The 22499-nt window shown below is 42.0% G+C and overlaps 1 protein-coding gene across 2 annotated transcripts in view; it reads left to right on the top strand.

The window, feature by feature from the left end:
• Window positions 1-22499, top strand: part of cd276 (CD276 molecule) — an 80755-nt gene that overhangs the window by 40178 nt on the left and 18078 nt on the right. For both annotated transcript variants that reach the window (XM_078252427.1, XM_078252435.1), the window contains exons 5-6: window positions 11966-12103; window positions 15945-15986. In XM_078252427.1, the coding sequence (XP_078108553.1) occupies window positions 11966-12103; window positions 15945-15986 (180 nt within the window). The remainder of the gene's footprint in view (window positions 1-11965; window positions 12104-15944; window positions 15987-22499) is intronic.

Here is a 22499-nt window from a genome sequence, read left to right as displayed (position 1 = left end):
TCCGAACTTCTCCCACACCCGCTGCTTTGCCTCTTTCACGGCAGAGGCTGCAGCCCTTCGGGCCCTTCGGTACCTTGCAACTGCCTCCGGAGTCCTCTGGGATAACATATCCCGGAAAGACTCCTTCTTCAGTCGGACGGCTTCCCTGACCACCGGTGTCCACCACGGTGTTCGTGGGTTACCGCCCCTTGAGGCACCTAAGACCCTAAGACCACAGCTCCCTCACCGCAGCTTCAGCAATGGAAACTTTGAACATTGTCCACTCGGGTTCAATGCCCCCCAGCCTCCACAGGGATGCACGAAAAGCTCCGCCGGAGGTGTGAGTTGAAAGTCTGTCGGACAGGGGCCTCCTCCAGACGTTCCCAATTTACCCGCACTACCCGTTTGGGCTTACCAGGTCTGTCCAGAGTCTTCCCCCCACCCCCTGACCCAACTCACCACCAGATGGTGATCGGTTGACAGCTCCGCCCCTCTCTTCACCCGAGTGTCCAAAACATACGGCCTCAGATCAGATGAAACGATTATAAAATCGATCATTGACCTTTGGCCTAGGGTGCTCTGGTACCAAGTACACTTATGAGCATCCCTATGTTCGAACATGGTGTTCGTTATAGACAATCCATGACTAGCACAGAAGTCCAACAACAAACAACCACTCTGGTTTAGATCAGGGAGGCCGTTCCTCCCAATCACGCCTCTCCATGTGTCTCCATCATTACCCACGTGCGCGTTGAAGTCCCCCCAGCAGAACTATGGAGTCCCCCGACTGGAGCCCCATACAGGACTCCATTCAAGGTCTCCAAGAAGGCCGAATACTCCGAACTCTTGTTTGGTGCATATGCACAAACAACAGTCAGAGTTTTCCCCCCCCACAACCCGCAGGCGTAGGGAGGCGACCCTCTCGTCCACCGGGTTAAACTCCAACGTAGCGGCGCTCAGCCGGGGGCTTGTGAGTATCCCCACACCCGCCCGGCGCCTCACACCCTGGGCAACTCCGGAGAAGAAAAGAGTCTAACCCCTATCCAGGAGTATGGTTCCAGAACCGAGACTGCGCGTAGAGGTAAGCCCTACGAGATCCAACTGGTAGCGCTCCACCTCCCGCACAAGTTCCGGCTCCTTCCCCCACAGAGAGGTGACATTTCACGTCCCCAGAGCCAGCCTCTGCCACCCGGGTCTGGTCCGTCGAGGCCCCTGACCTTCACCGCCACCCATGTGGCAGCGCACCCGACCCCTGCGGTTCCTGGTGGGCCCATGGGATGGAGAGAGAGAGGTTCCACGTAGATTTTTCGGGCTGTGCCCAGCCGGGCTCCGTGGCAAACCCGGCCACCAGGCGCTCGCTGACGGGCCCTCCATCTGGGCCCTCCATCTGGGCCTGGCTCCAGACGGGGGCCCTGGGCTTCCTCCGGGCAGGGTCACTCTATCTCTTCCTCGATTTCTCATAGGGTTTTTGAACCATTCTTTGTCTGGCCCCTCACCTGAGACCACTTTGCCATGGGAGACCCTACCAGGAGCACAAAGCTCCAGACAACACAGCCCTCAGGTTCATAGGGACACACAAACCTCTCCACCACGATAAGGTGATGGTTCCCGGAGAGGTTCAGGTCCAGACTAAGCAAATTACAGTGCAATTATGTGAAGAGGTTTGTTCTTGAGATAAACGGCAAACAGGATTGAGCTAACCTGCTTCAAACTCTGAGCTTGGCCTATCTCCAGTGCTTTCAGAATATTCATCTGTCGCTCCAGTAACCACCAAAGACTGCAGCAGAGGAAAATGAGAAATGCTGTTTTATAATGAGAGCCCTAGGCAAAGACATACAGATGCATGTCTTTAAAAAAAATCTGTCATTATATATTCTCCTAGTAATACTGCAGAGGGGGAAGCATACTAAGAACTTGCACTCTTTGAAGGCAGTTCTTTAATGTTTTGGATAGAGCTTGCATTGCCTTTTGATATAGGGTTAATCGTATAGCCTGTAATTTTGTATTCAGATGTTATCCTGTAAGCAGCAACAGTTCATGTGGATTTCAGCTATAGCTTTGTTTACTCATAAACAAACATTGATACTTTAAATCAGACAAAATCAACTATGGCTGTAAAAAAAAAAAAAAAAAGTAAAAAAAAGGTTTTGCAAGAGATTGTATAACTAGAGCACACTGGATACAAAGACTACGTGTTGATGCTGTCACCTGTCCCATTACAGATTGATATCAATCTAAAGATACAAAAAACAAACGTGAAAGACTATTACAAAAGGTAGTGCAACTACTGGGTGTGTTCCTGACTTAATTGAACACTTGAATGGATGGTTCAATAAATGTTAAAGTTCATACCCTGGGTGATATTTCTCACCCACTTTACACTATACTGATGTAACACATGAGTTGTTTCATCAATAGGTGTGTATTTCACAGACTGTCTGCAGAGAGTTTCAAGCTGCAGTTTGTTCTTGGTGCAATGAGCCATTGGAATGAGCTGTGGAGTTGTTGTACTGTCTTTATTTCATTGAAGTTTGTGTAATGAGAGTGCTATTGTTTTTATTTGTGCGTTTTATCACTTAAAGTAATTTGCCACTAGCAGCTTGTGAATATGATAAAATAATGAAGCAGGATCAATATCACAGTTTAGGTGCTCTGGTTTATTGGCATTTCTTTAAACCAATCACAATCGTCTTGGGCGGCACTAAGCGCCGTACGGAGCAACGGCACCTCTGCAAAATAGCATCAGAAAGGAACTTGTTTTGGTGGAACATGTGTACGTTCAAAAGTTGTTTTAGTCGTGCAACAGAAAACTCAAATACGACAGATAGTCTAGCTAGCTGTCTGGATTTACCCTGAGATCTGAGGAGCAGTTAACCATAGTCCTCATAAATCTTTAAAATGCCAACACAAAGAAAGCCCAAGGTAACGGAAATCCGGCCTAAATGAGGGACATTCAGCGGAATTTCTGGCGGCATCTGAGCAATCCTGGAAGTGAAACGTCGTGTATATAGAATAGGTAACCGTTTGATAACGTCTTTGCCATGACAGCTTGTTTAGATACAGCTTATTGGAATGCCCCACGGGGCTACAAAAATAAATAGTTTATTACTGCTTTAAAAGGAACCAGATGTAGCTCAAGTCAAGAATTAAGTTTGGGTTTGTTTAGCAGGATCAATGCATACGCTTTGTTTTAAATGACTCTTTAATCCTTCCATAGCTATTTGTCCTTGTCACTCTGCTCTCAGCTCTTCTACTTGGCATTACCAACTAGCCAGATAGTCTGTTTTATTACTGATAGCTGTCACTAGAGATTCTCTCCTACACATCCTGAGCATCTCACAGGCAGCTCTTGCTTTAAAGCTAATTAAAAATTTAGACACAAACACAATGTTTCTAAACTGAGTATTGCACCAAAGTTCTACCTGCATTGCAAAGATTGCCTAGTGAAGAAATAGAGCAACCAAAGAAAAAAGAAGAAGAAGAAAATCAATAGTCCACTCTGCCTCCAACATCTTAATGCCACTCTCAGTGGAGAGGGATGTGTGAAAGTGATGGAGTCTCTGTCAGTTACTAGACATCAGAGGAGTTTTTAATTGAGGCCCCAGTGGGGCTGGGAGGGACATGGGAGACGTTGAGAGAGAGCTCGCCCGGCCGGTGTTAGATGAAGTGGGCAGGCCGGTTGTGAGACAGTACTGTCTGCGTGCGTGCGTACATGCATTTGCTTCAAGTTCAGGATTTTATTTTGGGTGAAATGAATGCGAGTTTGTTTTATATACCATGGATTCTGTGTTTTCACCATGTCTGACTTGTCTCATCGTTAGTACAGGAAATTTGGCAACAATGTGTTGGGTTTTTTCTTTTTACGACAGTGCTACGTGTGTCAGAGCTGGACCACTTTTTGGGGATATTCCTTGTTGACATGTTTCCTCATGATTTGCTCCGGTCTCTATTGAGCTGTCCGACTCCATTTCTTCACCACCCCTTTTCGTAGCAGGCAAATGTGCGTTTGTTTTCATGTAAAAGGGTAGGGTATGCTCACTGGTTAACATGCAGTGGGCTGATGCTCGCAGTGCAATTTGACGTGACATTTAAAATTAATTTTGTACCAGGACAAATGGTGTAGCCAAATCCACATCAGGGCACGTATCTCCAATGGTGTGAAGTTTATTTTGGTTTTACTGCCCACCTCTACCCCAGGCCATTGTTTATATATTCCAGCACTGATCTGTTACACATTCTCACACCTCCCTGCCTGTAACATAGCCTCTGCCTTCCTAACACGACAACCATGCAGTTGGCTCTAAGCTGTATATTCAGTTAATTAGCCAGTTTATTGGGTATGGGATTACCTTCAACTGTAAAGATGAGAAAACCCACTCTAACCTTGCTCCTGGCATATCTGAGTAAGACTTGAAATCATCCCTTTGAATATACTGTACCTGTGACTTAGCCTCGCCCTGCTTTCCTCCCAGACAAATCAGTGACTGTTGTACTGGTTGTGTACTGTAGTAATACACAAAAAGCTTTCTGACAGTTGCTTTTATGGTACTATGAAATACTTCCATCCTAAAGAAATACTCCACCCATAACCTATACTTTGAATATTAGATACTCATCCCCTATGGAGCTTATGCGGCACACCCATTTTTTAGTTTGTTCCATTTCCTGTTTTAACTTCTGGTTGTACTGTAGATACTGTCTTTTTGCTAAATCAAAGGTTGCAGTCCAGATCGGTTCACACAGCCTATTATATTCTCAGAGTTGGGAACACACACCTGTCATCACCACATACACCACAGATATAGGATTAAAGAGACCTAAATCTTTGGGGCAAAGTTATGTTGCCTGCTGCCTGTCTTGGCCAGGACACTCTTGAAAAAGAGATTTTTAATCTCAATGAGTCTCTTCCTGGTTAAATAAAGGTAAAATAAAAAAATAAATAATGTCAACCTGTGACAATTCCTGTGACTTCCTTCTCTCTCTCCCCTTTCTCACCTAGCTATCCTGAAAAAATAATCTTTAAAAAAAAAAAATAATAATAATAATAAATTGTCATGCCATTCTTTGTTTTTTTTGGACTGGGACCTGATTTATCAACATAAATTAAAACACATTGTTTCACCCAACTACCAAATATAATATTTATTGTATTAATAATATGAATAGAAATACTTAGCTCCACTGTGACTCTGTGTTTTGGATGAAGAAATATTGCATTGACTCACATTTTAAAGGGTCCTACTCAGACAACTTCATATTGTTATAAACCCACAAACAATCAAACACATTCTAATCAGTCACCATGGCTTTTATAAAAGGTCAATGGCAGTCTGCTGTGATAGAAAGTCTCTAATTTTCTTCCAGCTCTTGCAGTCCTTCACGCTGTACGTTATATTAATATTAAGGCAATATATAATATTAAGACAAAATAACGGAGTGGTAGCACTTCATTGTTGCTAAAATGCGTAAAATCAATAGCATTTAAGGTAGCTCTGCTACGATTGTTACAATGTTATTAAAACATTATGTCAGTAACAATGAATTCTCACAATAATCTAATTTCCATCATGTAAATGTTAATACAAACCTTTTTAACCTTTCTTACAGCATAAACCATTTTATCACAAACATATCTTTGTCATTTCTGTAGTGCAATTTATTGTTATACTTATTGATTGATCAATCGACTGTGGTATGCTGATACCGATGTATTTACAGCAAGCTTTTCAATGCCTGGTTATCCGGCACATTGGCTTTCAGTGGGAGATTTTTGTCTTTTTTTGTGTCACAGCCAAATTCTGGAAAGGTTTGAATTTTTAAGTGATATTCAATAACCATCTGTCATGTTCAAAATATGTTGCTGCCTTTGTAAATACCTTTCACAGACATCCAGATACTCCTGATTTACACTGGTAACTTACTTTGTTATTGCTAAGAAACTTATCATTTCCCAACCACACCATTGTCTTGTTTTGTATGAGCAGGCCACAATGATCCAACTTAATATCCTGCATTGACCTGCCAATTGTAACTCAAGTTCAGTCTGTCTCTTTGTCTCATTGTAACCTCTCTTAGTATTGTGGGTGGGTGGCAGAGAATATTCACCTGTGGATCAATCAGATTAAAGTCTGATTTACCACACACCAACTCATCATTCTAAATCCATAGCGCTGCAGCATAGTCAGAGCTTATGAGTTGAGTGTGGACTAATATCATAAAACCTCATTGTGATTCCAACCCAGTCCTGCGTTCACATAGTTACCAGCACTGCTTGCTGGTGAACCCAACCCCACAACCCCAAACAACCCCACAACCCCAAATTCATTCACCCGCTCTTTTTTTCCCCTTCTCGGGTCGCTTGGTCACTCAACCGCTTATCCCATCCCTCCAACCTTCACTGACTCACTAACTCATCCACCTTACTCACACCCGCTTACCCTCCACCACTTCCCCCACTACTACCAGATGGCTTTTATAGTTCTCCTGCTGAGGAAAGAAAGAGGGCTGTTAGAAACGTTATTCCTATAAATGCAGAGCCATTACTCTGTTTTAATGTGCACGTCATACACTCGTGTTTGCCACGAGCCCAAGGCGTCAAGGGAAGGGCAATAATGTCAGACAAATTGTGTAAGTAAATGGGCGCTAGGTCGTCCTAGAGAAGAGTGCATTGCCTCCCTGCATGCCAATAAGACATTGAGGTAGCATCTTGCTGAAAAGCAATTTATTGAAATGCAAAAAAGAGGAGCGAAGGCTCAGAGCAAAGATGCTGACAGGACAAAAACCTGTCGCCATCCATCTCAGTTTGCCAAGTTTTCTCTCTACAAGTGAGCTTCTTGTCCTCTCCCAGAGAGGACAGGTGTTTCCTAGAAATATTGCAAGAACAGCTGGTGTGTCTGTGTGGTCACAGGCTTTTCATGTTGGCTGAATGGGAAGGGTTCAGAGGCTTTGATAGATGGACGCCTTCAAGGTTGATAATAAAGGCTGGTAATTGAAACTGAAGCTGAAACAAATTCAAAGTCATTCGTTCAATGTAATGCTAATATTCATGCTCATGTTTTTCATTCTGGCTAATCCGTGTCCTCTGACACAGAGGCCATCTTCTTTCCATTAGCACCGTTGTTATTGTTTCTGCCAATCTCTTTCCTGTGAGATCGGCGGCACTACACAGAAACTGAATAAAGATGTTAAAATCACCAATGTCTGCGAGCTGCTTGCACTCGCTGAGGTAGTATGCATCAATCACCTCGCCAGTGTTGGGTGAATATGATTTAAGCGTGAGCTCCTGTTTTGTCTCACTGAGTTTTATATCTCATTCACTTTACTGTTTCTTCCCAGCCTTACTGTATTGTCTGAATGAATGTCTTTATCTCTGCCATGTGACTCATTGTTAGAGAGATATATAAGCCTATTTCGAGTTCTGGGCCTGGCTGTGCCTCTGCGGTATCCAGGGCTGTATAGGCCCTCCAGCAGGGCTGGGCCCTACTGCTGCTCAACCCCTGGGCTAGCCCCTAGTCCACCTCGCTTTTCTCTCATCAACACTCCTCCTCTACAGGACCCCCTCTCTCTTCCTCTATTTTCACATCCAGGCAGAATAAGGTCAGGTTGTTCATCCTGACAATGAAAGAAAAACCTAATTGACTCTTCCTCTCCTCTTCCTCATCCCTCCAGCTTGTCTACAATGAGCCTTGAGGCTCTTTTTAGCTTGAAGCCATCCTTCTGTCAAGGGACATTATTCTCCTTTGGTCACAGCTTAAGAGGCTAGGTTTCTTCTAGGCAGGTAAAACTGGGCTGACAGTTGGAGAGAAAGCAGCTTTGATCTCCGCTGTCTTCCCGTTGCAGAACCAAGATGACAGACAAGGGAGTCTTAGGAGCACTTTATTCCGCCAAAGGTGCTGGTGAGAAAACACTCAAGCTTGTAAAAATGCCTGCAAATCTTGGCTCTCACATTCATTGATGCCCAAACAATATCTAAGCTGGTCCCTTGCGAGTCCCCAATAGTGTCTTCTAGAGACTAAGGAAGCCTCATTTCTCACTGGTGATGTGCCCTGTGTTAGAGGCTCCATATGGAGGTGGTGTTTTATCATACTCTTGCCTGCCCCCATTAAATATCTATTTTTACTGTAGCAGTCTGCTGTGGCCTCCTATGATACACAAAACACCTACGGTGAAGCACCACCTATAAGAAGTAATAGTAGAGAATGTGCTGCAGGTGTGGTCGATATAACCTGTAAAAAATGTTGCAAACATTAATTGAAGGTGCATTTGCAGCTACCAGTTGTACCCTTTCATTATATATCATTTTTATCAGTTTGATAGTGCTCAAAAGCAAAAAAAAAGCTGCAAGGGATGAAGACAGTAACACATCACATTGTATGTACAATATAATAGAACATAATACAACAGCACCATTTTATAGCCTTCAAAACTACCATAGTGTTGACTCAATGCCGTGCAGACAGTTTTAATAAAATCTAAACATTTTAAGTAGGCTATTCTATTGGATTTGCAATGTATTGTGCAGGTGTTGCCGTAATTGTGTCCACCTACTGAATCTATCAGTAATATATGAGACAAATGTGACCTCCACACGTTAGTATTGTATATTTTCAAAAATGATTGATATACATATGAAAATAATCACTGTAGATGTGTGATGTCACAATAAGGCAATGAGGAAGGATTCATGGAAAATGGTGGCAGCAACTCTAACCACTGCATACGGCTGCTGACAGTGCCAAAATGCAAATGTTACCATGTGCAGTTTTCCTGACACACATCAAACATATAGACCCCAATAAAAGCAAAATTCATAAATGCTGCACACGGTTTGAATGTGCTGAAATATGCAGAATTTCATGCTTTCACGTTGTAGTAAATGATATGGCAAAAAATGAAAAGATCTAAATCTATAGTGTAATTTTATGTACACTGACAGGGTACATACCTAGCCCCTATTTTATGTTTACTAGTTAACTGACATTGAGTATTTGCATCAGCAAAATTGGAAGGAAGTACATGAATCCTGGTGAGTGTGTGGCATTTAAAATGGTTATTGGGATTGTCTTGTTTCATTCACTGTCTTATCATGTCAGTTTGTTATAGACCCCCTGCCACTATTTTGATGTGTATTCTGATGTGTACTACACATTCACAGTATCTAGAAAACATCAAGTGTGTGAAATGAAGTTTGCCCTGTTTGGTGCAGCTCTGAAGTCTGCAGACTCTAGGTAATGTGACAGTGCAGCCCAAAGCACTCCATCCTTACCCTTGCTCAGAGGGAATAGGGAAAAGGGGAAAGAGAGGATAGGTAAACAGAGCCATTAGAGACAAATCTATTTCTGAAGAAAACAAAATCACATCATCAAACAAGAGAAAAAGAAAAATATGATCCTGCAGCCCTTTGGGCCCCGGCGTAGCAATGATAGCCGACTATGGCATTTGTCTTTATCAGTCTGCCTTGAGGGAGAGAAAGTGTGGTGGGAAGGTGTGCGAATAAAAAGAGAATGAGAAAGACTATGGAAACAAAGAGCAAAGCTTCTTCTTTACTCATCACAAATAGCTAGACACATTTGTTACTGTGACTTAAAAGACGTAAACAGCTTGTTTATGATTATTTCTCTTTTATACATGTTTTGCTGTTAGTAAGAAGTGGCTCTCAGATGGTCATTCTTTAAATATAACAGAGTGAAGGGCTCGGTGGACAGCGAGCCAGAGCATCATCAGTCATGACTAGCCTGGGGAGGCATGCGCAGCTTCATCAAAATGACAAGATTGACTTTCCAGATTTTATCCTTTCTCTTTGACATTTGGTTGTTTATTCTGCTTTGCAGTAGCAGTACCAGAGAGTCTTAAAAGTGCCTTGTGTATCGAGGGACTCTCTTGAAATAGATATATATGGTTAAGCGGACTATGGTGACCTTAAAATTAGATTATTAAATTGCATGGAATGTATAACATGTAATATACATTAATATCTGCCTCTACAACAGTCTCTATATTGTGTTGGAGGCATTCTTTTTGTTCCTTTACTGCCATTTAACCAAGGAGTAGTAATGACAAGACTTAGAATCTGCAGCCATGCTACTAGCTCTGTGTGGCTGTACAGCGGTGCTTGGGGCTAAATATTAATGTCATCACCGATCCAGTAAGACATTTCCATTGCCGTCTTCATGTAAATCACCCTTCTTCTTTACCCTTGGATGTTTGTTTTGTTCTGGTTTTGTGTGTGCCAATAACAGCCTGTACTTAGTACAGTGTGGCTTTGAGCTAAATGCTAATGTCACCATGCAACCATGCTCACAATGCCGATGCTAACATGGCTGATGGGGATGTCATTAGTTTTGCAGGTATTTGATCATAAACCAAAGTACTGGATACATTAAGATTTTGATATGATGATGACGCTACATTAAAAGTCAGTGGATCACCACAGTTATTACAGTTCATCCTGAAGGGAGAAACTATAATAAGAATGCAATTTATCCAATTTGCATGTGAATCTGTCCAATAGTTGTTCATTTCAACAAATATAAACCTCATGTTGGGGCTAGAAGAAAAGTCAGGGGATCATTAAAGTCATAGGCTTTATGTTCTTGGAACCATGAATGTCTATACTAAGTTTCATGGTAATCAATCCAATAGTTGTTGAGATGTAGCTATGGCTAAAAACAACACCAGAATAAAGGCTGAACTGACTTTTTAAAATGACCATTTTCTATCATGATGAGTACATGTCCCTCCTCGTCCTCCGCACTATGGCCCTCTGTGGCCTTTCATTAACTTCGTTTCGTAGGCTTCTCAGCATCAGATGGACTGGATTTCCATCTGAGAATTGATCACCTCCAAAAGGACGCCTCTATTTGCCCTCCATCTTGGCTGGACTGTATTATAGCCTGTCTGCCTGTCTGCATAGTTGATGCCAAGTCCTTACAGATGCTTAATCATTTCCTCTTTCCAATGCCAGTCATTTTTCAGTCTTTTTTTTTATTTATTTTTTTATTATTATCTGCCCAGAGCGGACAGTCTCTGAGGGAGGCCTGTTTGTGCAACAGCCAGGCTCACAGCTATTTAGTGGCTCTGCTGTTTTCCTTTCTTCTCCCTCTGTTCACTTTGAATACCCCAGGGCAATCTGGCTGTGTCTCTGATATCATTTTTTGTCCTGCTGACCAGTTTTTATTTCTCCTCATCAGTTTGCAGTTTGCCAACCTACTGTCACTCATTTTGATGTCTAATTGTATTCCAAATAATTTTAATATAGTGTTGTCCGAAAGATATGCTATCATTGTACTCGTCAAAAAGACCAAAATGTTGTATCAAAATATGTACTGTGCATATTTGTAATATCTCACTGAATATTGGCATTTCATTCCCGTTTTCATTTCATTCCACATTATAGACATTAAGAAGTTATGGAGTATTAAAGCAAACGCATCAGAACTTCAGACATCTGAGCAATGCGTAGCAGAAGGCAGGGGGTGGGATAGTTAGCGCCAACATCCTCTTAATGCTGTGCCAATGCTGTTCGAGTGAAACAACAACACAGCCGTGTGCAACTGCTTAGCTATCTGCCATCTGGACTCAATTGAATGACTCAAGTGTCTTAATTGGACACTAGTAAAGAAGCACTGACTCCATTCACATTAAGCAAAGGTTCAGACTCTTTGGTTTTCTGTGACGGTCCTAATGTTTTCTGAAAGTCAGACCTTATACGGCGATGATATGAGTCTGACGATGATGACGGAGATGATGATGATGATGATGATGATGATGATGCCTGATGGCAATAAGCGCCATCAGTGTCATCATGTTGTGCTTCATGTTCTGAAGTCTTGATAATTCAGGATTTTTTGACAATGAACTCACACAGCAAAAGTGTCAAATGGTGATGGATACAGCCGTGACAGTTGTGCTCTTATTTTAGCTCTGTAAGAGTGAATAATGAGGCTCTCCCTTCTCTGCCCCCCTCCCCCTCTGCTCTTTGCTTCAGGTCAGAACATTGCGTTCCCCCCGGTGGCTCTGTGGGTAACCGTTGGCCTGGCCGTGTGTCTGCTGGTGCTGCTCATTGCCCTGGCTGCTGTCTGCCGCAGGAAGATCAAGGAGAGCTGCGAGGAGGCCAGGAGAGAAGGTAGAGGGAATGGAAAAGAGAGAAGGGGGAAGGGGAAAGGTGTCTCTGGACATTCTGCACCAGTGTATATTCTCACTAGGGGTACAATTCATTGGTGATGACTCTCTTGAAAAATCCATGTTTAATCTTCAAGGTTTGATACAAGCATGTTTTGGGCTGACTTGCCTTCATTAGGGGCAATATGAAGGCAGTGACAACAAACTATATGCACAAAAAATAAGCCGTATTTTTTTTTTTTTTTCTTGGACTGTGTTAGCCTGCTGCGTACACTGTTCAAGGACTTGCTGAATAATGGATGCTAACCTATCATGCTCTCAGGCCCTTTCAACCCTTCTCAGGGCCTTCATTAAAATACAGAATGATTCCTTAAACTATTCACATAGAAGCTCAGTAGATGATATGCTTAATTGCGACATGTTGCTTGGATCATGTGGGAGGCACAACGAGAGCAGAAAGAGATAAAGCAGAAAGCAGTGATGAGATGTCAACTGCTCAAGGAACATTGAGAATCCAGAGGGAAGTCTGCTTAATGTGTATAGGCAGGATCTCGGATGGTGGGACACATATCTTCAGCAAAGAGGAACATCATTACTCGGGTCCAGTAATTAGCTGTGCGGAATGGCTGAGGATCGCCGCAAGTGCAAAGAGAAAAAGTTTTGAAATGAGATAGATAGTGCAGTGCCACCAGCTCTGCTGTAATGAGATCTGCTCAGAGAGGAGGAGACATTTAAATAAAGGTCAGCCAGTGTCTGCACCAGGGCCCAGAGGTTTAAAAATAAATATGGAAGTGACACAGACTCAGAGGAAAGAGTAAATAGCTCCATGGAACATATGAAATCAAATGAAATGGAAAGAGAGAAATATAATGCAGTTCCTCCCACGGGCAAAAAAGGCTCCTCGGCTTTTCTTCAGTAGGGTAAAATACAAGCTGCGTTTCCTGCCTCCAGCCCTAACACCGAAGGCGGGATTGATTATGTGGTCATCCACTGTCCGCCTTATTGAAATGTTAAGTCTTATTCTGTCCCCTGCCAGCAAGTCTTTGATGGCAATGCTGACTTATTCACATATCATGCAGACTCTTATACTCCTGATAGAATGATACTGTATGAATACAGATGTGGAGGGCTTTAAAATAGGATTGGTATACTCATATCCAGAGCTGAGGGCAGGAAGCAGAGAAGTGCAACCAAATTGTGGTTGTCTTATCTTTTAATGGCGGTTCCCGGGTATGGCTAGATTGAAGTTGACTCTATCTTCACTGTGTCTGGGTAGCGAGGGTGGAAGGGTCAGTACAAGTGGAGAAGTGAGTAAGTCATTTTTCTTACCTGTCATAATGTATGTGGAGCACCCGAATGTGTATCGTAGCAGAGCAGAGCAGCTTGTGGAAGCTAAATTCCATGGGCAGTGTTGTATCTCAACACCAGCATGGTTCTGTTTTCTCTGATATAATTTTTTTCTTTCAGCCCTTTCTTCTGTCCTTCCTTACATGATGACTATGTATTTAATATATGCTTTCTGTGACCTATCCAGGGCTGCGGTTCCATTTCTCCAAAGCCTATTTTAACATTTAGATAAGCATATGATTTAATCAGACTTACGCTGGGAGACCATGTGTAGGTGACATGGGACAGATCTCCCCGGTGTGACAGATGAAAGTCACAAGGGAAGCAGTGTTTCCCATAGGGGTTTTTAGCACAGTGTCTGTCTCACAGGGGTGAAACATGTGCACCCCCCCTCAGGTTTACCACAGACCAAATGCTGTTAATTGATCACCTTTTGTGTGCATGTGACTCGCATTAAATAACAGACGCATAGATTTATTTAATTCTGTCTGTTTAATTCAGTCTATGTAGCAAACACTAAAAACAGACATTTATAAAATCCCTGATCAAAATATTGGCAGACGAAAGCGGTTCCTCATGTTTTGTTTTTTTAAATTAGCAAAAATTTAAATTTTTGTCATCAAGAGTTGTGTCAAAGGGAGTGAAAATAAATTAAAACCTACGCAGCACAAACACTGCTGTCATTAAGCTTTATGTCCTAGTGTGCAAAAAGGTTTTTAAAGCTCTGCTGTTTCTGGGGTGCAAGAATGAATGAATTAGGCCCACTTATCAGTGTGTTTATAGTACTATAGGTTTACTAAGAGGCCTTTGCTTACATTTGAAACACTCATGATGTCACAGCAGTGTTTGAAGAGATTCAGCAGCAGTGCTGCACCAGTTTTCTGTAGGGGAAACAGAAGCAGAAGGGAGGATGATGAGGAACAGTAACACTCTTCTGGCTTCACGGAGTAGCTTCCTTTCCCCTGACTCTTTAGTCTTTTATGTGGTTTGTCCAGCTTTTGTGCTTAAGCCATAACCGCCCTCCTTCTTACCCCCACACATCTGGGATGCAGCCAATAGGGGCATCAAATTGTAACACTCTCAATGTACAAGGAAAGCAGTTCTCACTCCCTACCCTGTGGATGCCCTCATCTTACTTTAAGGTGCCTTTAAATGAGCCTCGCTCTCCGATCACATCCCTTTCCCCCAAGGTATTTTTTACTGCTGCCACAGTGGTGGGACTGTTGGTCAATTTGGAGGTATTGAATGAAGCAGTGAACGTAAACAGGCTCACACATCTATATGAATGTCACACCACAGTTCAAATGTGTAGTAGTGGTTTATGTACTTTACTTTATGTATGTGTACTTTATGTATGTATATATAAAATCTTAAGCTATATGATCAAAGCCATATCTTGTACTGACTAATGACAATGTCGTGTAATATGTGGATATATACTGTGAATACTACAGAAATGTGTAATTTTATAAAATGTGATTTCAAAATACAACATAACACTGAGGAAGAGAAACTGAAGAATGTGGTGTGGGTAGACGTATGCATATACTGCACAGGCTTTGAATCTGGAAAGCATATTTTATAGTCCGCTGTCAAAGTCAAAGAAAATCAGGCAAACGTATAGGAATATAGACAAATTAATTGTGTTGCCTTGACATTTAATTCTGTTTAATTATGTTTAACTACATTAAATATTGGATTTCAACCCAGATTGCTGTGAAAATTGTGTCATAGAAAATAATATCAGTCACTTGAATGCTATTTTTAGCCTGCATGCTGTGTGTGTGTGTGTGTGTGTGTGTGTGTGTGTGTGTGTGTTTGTGTGTGTGTTCTCTTGTTTAACTATATTTGTGGGGTCCAAAAACTGGAAATACAGTATACTTGTGGGGTCCGGACAGCTTTGTGGGGCCAAAATGCTGGACCCCACAACTTTAAAGGGCTGTTTGAGGGTTAAGACTTGGTTTTAGGATTATGGTTAGAATTAGGTTATGGTTAGGGTGAGGGTAAGGGTTAATGTTAGGCATTTAGTTGTAATGGTTAAGGTTAGGGTAAGTGGCTAGGGAATGCATTATGTCAATGACGGGTCCCCACAAAGATAGTGACACGCACTGTGTGTGTGTGTGTGTGTGTGTGTGTGTGTGTGTGTGTGTTTAAGTGTGTAAGTGTGACAGCCATCACTGGGTTGGCTCCCTAACTCTGTTGACAGTGGGTTTTCAGAGAGCCAGCAGCTAAAGCCTAATGTGATTACTGTCTCTGCGAAAGGGCTGGATAGGAGGTTAAGGGGTGGGTATGGCTCTGTGTGTATGTGCCTGTGTGTATGATGATGTGGCAGGGGTACCAATGTGTGGAGCATCGTTGTCACATAGCTCTCTCACCACAGCTTGTCCTTTGAGCTGTGAAGGATCAGCTCACCATAGGCTTGTGATGAAGTGACTGCATTGCATGCCTGCCTTTGTACTGTGACTCCCACTGATAATGGCTCCTCTGTCTCCCCACAGCTGAAGAGGCCAAGGAACTGGAAGAAGAGGAGTCAAAGACAGGTCAGCAAATCCACACCTGGTCAAGCCTCAGCCTCTGAATGCATGAGGGACCTGCTGTATGTTTTAGCTAGCACTGCTGCGCGGGTGCTTGTGACAAATGCTGGTCAGGAAACAGTTGAATATCCACTTGTTAAAGTTCCACATCCTTCAGCTAAAAACAATATTCAAATTTTAAATATGTTTAATGTTTAGCATTCAGCACTGTAAGCAGTGTAATCATGCAAGGCTGTAAACACTGTCAGGAACAGGCAACGGTGCATTTAGTCCACTGAAGGGTGGATGAAATGGGCAGGCAGACCAGACCGTGCAAATCATTTACGTGCAAAAGCTCATTGCAAGCTTGATCTAGAATTGTTTCGTTATGTTATTTACACAAACTGTGCAAAGCATTGATGTTACAAAAATATCAAATAACACAAAAATCATCCACAGTCTTCTTTAAAAAGAAGTCCAGGTGGCAGGATGGTAGGGACCTAACAGAACAAGTAACTGAATGTTAAGTTTGTTTACTGAAGTGTAAGTAAACACTGATGAAGCATGAGTGCACGTGAGAAATGAGACCAGCTTCAGGCATTGAATCCGTTCAACACAGCAACCCAGTGGCATAACTCTTCCACTCTGTGTGTGTGTGTGTGTGTGTGTGTGTGTGTGTGTGTGTGTGTGTGTGTGTGTGTGTGTGTGTGTGTGTGTGTGTGTGTGTGTGTGTGTGTGTGTGTGTGTGTGTGTGTGTGTGTGTGTGTGTGTTTGAGGCAGAGAGGGGGAGACGGGCACACTAATTTAGTGATGCCAACAAGCTGTTTTACATTATACATTCCCCCAAAGCTACAGCTATAACAGTGAAATCTATCTTGTCTATAAATTTAATGGTAACAAGTTCCAAGTTTCACAAAATGCCAACAATAGTCCTGCCGTGTCCTGCACTCAAATTATCCTGTTTACCAAGCCAAATTGAGTCCTGGCTGAAATGTGTTATGCATATTATTGCCACTTGGAATACATTGCTTTGAATTTGTATGATGAATCCAGCAAAATGGACAACACCTGTGACAGTTCTTGCAAAAACTAATGCTATACAGAGTTTGGCAAGTCACTATTCTTTCAAATCTAACTAGTTTGAATCACTTAACAAAGGAAATGACAAACAGGAGGGCTATGTTCCATATTATAAATGTTGTCCCTCAGTAAAGAGACATTCCACAACTGTTCAAAGTCAAGCATTGAAACAAGGAAATAAAGATGAGTCTACAGCCACACTAGTGGCTCTGCGAGGATGTGTTAAAGTAGAGTGGTGCTTCAAACTAAATGTTAATGTCAGCATGCTGACATGCTCACAATGACAATGGTAACATTATGCTATTTGGCAGGTAATATGCTTCAGAGGACAGACCAAAGAGACTAAATTGCTTTGGGCTAAATGCCAACGCTAACATGCTCACAGTGACATGGCTAACATGCTGATGTTTAGCATTTTCACCAACTTAGTTTACTGTATTAGAAAAACACAAAGTTCAGCTGAAGCTGGAGTTTCTGCTGGTTGCCTAGCAACCTCATGGCGATGACTCCAGGAAGTTGAAAACAAACAAGAAATGGTCCAGCTCCCGTTACGCTGCAATGTGTCGTTTTTACACTTCTGTTATTTTACTAGTTTCTACTAGTTGAGATATAACAGTTTTGTTTTGTTCATTAGTGAGCTTTAGAGATGCTGATTTTGTTTTACCTTTAGACAGAGCCAGGCTAGCTGGTTCCCCTTGTTTCCAGACTTTGTGCTATGGTGTGTTAACTGGTTGCCAGGTTTATATTTACTGTACAGACATCATCTAACTCTTGGCAAGAAAGAAAATGAGCATATTTACCAAAATGTCAAATTAATTCTATAACTTTTTGCTCAGTAGCCTGCTAATCTTTTGCTTTTCATAATGATAGTGAACCAGGACAAAAGAGGTGTGTGTGCTTCTTTTTCTTTGATAAGAGTGATGTGCTATTTTGCTTACTATGACCTTATGAGTCTAGAATTAATTTCTCCATTAGCAAGCAGAGCAAGCTTCTTCTGCCTGCCCAACCTCAGTGACTACCCCTCACAGTCCTGAGCAGTTCTCCCTCAAGCATTAATGTCATTAGAGTTATTCATTTGACTCCTTCTTTAGTATGATTTAATTATTTAGCCTTTATGTGAACAGCAAAGTTAATACCATGTGATTTTAATAAGCTGAGAGGTGAAGGAGAGTCTCTGAGTGAAGCGGAACAATGACTTTCACTCGCTAATGCCTCGCTCATGAATGTTTCAAAGAGATCTGTGCAGCCAGGAGCAGGGTCAGCTATCCCACAACTAGTGATACTTAATAGTTCAGCTTTAGCTAAAGGTGCAGGGCAAAGGAGAATAGAGCTTGGAGACTGTAGTATGCCTGTACTCCAGCGACAAGACAGCAACTTGCAGCCTCCCTCACTCTTGTTGCCTCTTGTCATCGTCCATACACCTGGTTGATCCAGGTGGACGTTGTAGGCGGTGAGCTGGTGAAGTCAAGCTAATGGCTCTGCCTTCTGAGATCACCTTGTAAGCACTCCAGACAGGAAGCTTTGTTTTGCCATCTGGCTCCAATTGCTCTGACAAAGGCAGAGGTTCCTGCATGGGACAAAAGAGCTGAAATGAGCCCCACTTTAATAAACCCAGGATGATGGGGAGCCACGTTTGTGTGTTATCTTAATGAGCTGTCCAAAGGAGAGCGCACCTCCCCATTCAAAGCCAGCCTGAGTTTAACAATTACCAATGATAACTAGGGACCTGGGCTCATTCATTTGCAATGGGGAAGGATCCCTTTGTTGCCTATACAGGGGAGGCAAATAATGTCTAACAAACAGTGGAGCTCAAATTCTGGATTGATTTGCAGGTGCTAAAGCCACGAGCAACCCCTTCACACACACTAACATGTCTACACATGCACACACATGCAAAGGGACACACACACCACACACAGAAAGACACACTGTTAAACACTAATCTACATCCACATGCAGAGATGTGCAGTATGTACAATTCTTGCTGGCTTCATCGCTCAGCTCCCCACCTCCTTTCTGAAATGTGTTCAGTAATCTGAGCATGATGTGCTGTTTAGAGGGAGCTGCAGTCACGCAAGTGCAGCTCCTCCTGTCAGAAGCTGGCTTTAGTTTGTGTGCACTAGCCCCTGTCTCCCTAAATCCTGGACTCCAAGGAGTCAGGCCTTAGCAACAAGGCCCTGGAAGAGAGTTTTAGTCAGTGACCCAGTTCTTTCAAAGACAAAGAATTGTCCGCAAGAACGATTTGACACGCCCTCTGAAAAGGGAGCTCCATGCGAAAAAATGTTTTATTAACCCTTCTTAACTGAGGCAGAGTCCCGCGAAGGTGGAAGGTTAGGGAATATAGGGCCTGATAAAGCTTGATAGCACAAGCCCCACCCTTCACCATATTCTTGTTCCTTCATACCAAGGCCACCACTGAAAGATGGATGACAGTGGCTAAAATCATATTAAAGCTTCAAGCCTAGTAGCTCATCACCCTAAATGATTGTAAGATAGGGTGACCATACGTCCCCGGTTTCCGGGGACACTCCCCGGTTTCGGTGACCTGTCCCTGGCTGGAGCTGTCCCTGGTTTTCACTGTGACTGACAGACCCGAAATTGGAATGAAATAGTCATGCACCCTACACACACAGGCTCAAGACAGCCAGAGCAAGCCTCAGAGTTCAGAGAGTTCTAGAATGCTAAAATTACTGTTTATTTACATGGAGTCTGGTGGGTTTAGCAAACGCAATTTCACGGACTTTTATGTTTTAAAAAAGGATCTTACTCTTTAACAGAAAGATCAACCTCGTTAGAAATCCTTACCATAATGTTGTCAGACACTTAGAATATTAATCTGAGCCTGTCAGTGGCAAAACGAGCACTTTTATGAACGTAAATACAAGCTGGACAATTGACATCCTATTAACTTACATTGTAGCTTGTTTCGCCATTGCCGACTGCAGCAATCTCGTTTAATACTGGACCAATGTCAAAGGAAAATATTTCCTCAATAGTTTTAATTGTATCCGATACTCAATGAGCTGTTGCAGAAACAAGCCCAGCGTGACACAATAAAGCAAAAGCTGTCAGATAAATGTAGTGCAGTAAACATTACAGTACAGTACATTACAACATTTCCCTCTGAGGTGTAGTGGAGTACTTGTGAAGTAGCAGCAGGGGCGATTCTAGGATTAGACCTTTAGGGGGGCTCAGCCCCTAATGAGAGTGTGACACGGATATAGTGCATGGAAAAGTGTTAATCTACACCATGAAATTACCAACTTCTTCACAACCGCACTCCTGCTCTTCCTCTGACAGATAGAGACTCAGCCAAAGAGCCAAAATTATAATGTATTCTCATGTAAACTATTTATGTCAGCACAGACATTTTTGTTAATTGCTTAGCCAGTGTATCCCACCATAATGGTTATTATATTGCCAGATTCCAGACAATCCTACTTACTTATATATATATATATATATTAGGGCTGTCAATCGAGTAATTAATTACATACTCTGTGATTAATTAATCGAAATGAATCGCATACATAATTAACGGTGCCTGAACCGATACTTTTTAAGAAAGTAAAAAAAGAAAAGAAAAAAAAGGGTACTAAACAACAGTTGGTGACATTAGAGAACGGCTTGTTTATTGCTAAGGCCATATGGTCAAAATTAAATGATTTAATAATAATGTATAACAATAACAATAACTTATTTCACTAGTAAATTGCTGTTGAACGACAAAAACAACAACCAGATAGGAAAAGGACATTTACAATAACTTCAAATGCACAACGAGGCTGTAGTTTACCAGTTTCATTGAACACACCGGCTGTGTTGTTTCTCCGACGGCAGCTGCAGATTGTTACATCCCGGTGTTGAATCCTCTCCAGTGAAACACAGTCAAACTTTACACCGTTTAACGTTAGCTGCTGTTGAGTATTGTGTTAACTAGCGTCACATGCAGCGGGGTTTGTGTTTCCTGTAACGTCTGTTTCAGAGCAGCAGAGAGAAGCGCAGACATATCAGTGGCACCAGATTTTCGTCTGTATGCAAACGTCAATATGGAATGGATTAATCTGCGTTAATTTTTTTAACGTTATTTTTTCTCAGATTAATTAATCGAAATGAACGCGTTATTTTGACAGCCCTAATATATATATATATATATATAGTGACATTAATGCAAAAATATTAAGAAAAAACTATTCCACCTGTGTGTGCATGGTTATAATTCTGAAGTGCAAAATACGTAAGGCTATAGCACAAATATTTCCATCCATAGATAAGAATAATCAAGTTTAACCTCTGAATTTCTTTTCAAAGTGCACCAGATTGATGCATTTAAACGTTAAAATAGACAACATTTTCTTACAGGGGAGGATGCCCATGGACCCTCCCTAGGGGGGCTTGTGCCCCAGTGCAGCTCTAGGTCTAGTGACCCCCCTGGGGCAGTGTCCCCGTTTTAAGTTTTACAAAGATAAAAACATTACCTGTTTTGGAGGTATTTACGCTTCTGAGCTGAAAATGTCCCCAGATTTTGTCTCAGAAATCTGGTCACTTTATTGTAAGAAGCTAACTAGCTAAGGCTGTGTAAAGGTGACACTTGAGCAGACAGACAGAAACAAGGACAGCTGTACCAGAGTCAAAGTCACCTCTGTGCTTATTATATCCCCCCCTCTGTCCTGTGTATTGAGTTATTCACATAGCAATGGAAATACAGCTCTTTAATGCGCAAGGAACATAATATTCACCCTATGCCTCTTGAGTGAATGAATTAAGTTGTTTAAATATTTCAGTATGTTGCTTGAAATTGCATATTTTTTTATTGCCTCAGGGAATATTATTCATACATACAGTCAATTTGACTAAAGGTAGGACATTGTTTTTATGTGTCCATTTAACCATAAAAACTGCATTGTAGGGAATTGGACAATTAGTACTAAAACGTGTCAGTAACGCACCAACAAATTGAGCAAGGCGCCAACAAAGGCAGTGAGGAAGAAGACTTACCTTACACGGCAGCTGGAGTCTCGCAATATCACGAGATCGTGCAAAAATGGCGGAATCACATATCACATTCGTTCAAAAAAACAATGGCAGACATGATAGACAGATGGTTTGTCCAATCACCTGCCAGGTATTATTTAAAAAAAATATGCCTGCCCTTTTCCAAACAGTTTCATTGACATTTTCTCAGATGGTTCCATCTGGAGCAGCAGGTTGGAAAAAAAGGAAACTTGGATGTTCTGAAAATGGCAAATGGAAAAAAAATCCATAGTATCCTTGAGATCCAGCACACATGCTTTGCAGAAAACTCCAGAGGACACCTATGAGTTAGTCTGTTTTTCTTATTTAATGTACCAACACACATTTACAAGCCTAGTCTAAGCCACAAAGTATAGGTTATACATGGTAGAGTTATAATGGAAAAAGAAAATTCTTGGACACATGGCAGTACTAGACCAAGGCTTA

The sequence above is a fragment of the Sander vitreus genome, chromosome 1 (assembly GCF_031162955.1).
Source record: "Sander vitreus isolate 19-12246 chromosome 1, sanVit1, whole genome shotgun sequence".
Classification (NCBI taxonomy): domain Eukaryota; kingdom Metazoa; phylum Chordata; class Actinopteri; order Perciformes; family Percidae; genus Sander; species Sander vitreus.
The sequence above is the reverse complement of the archived record's forward strand: the minus strand, read 5'-3'. Positions and strand labels throughout refer to the sequence as shown.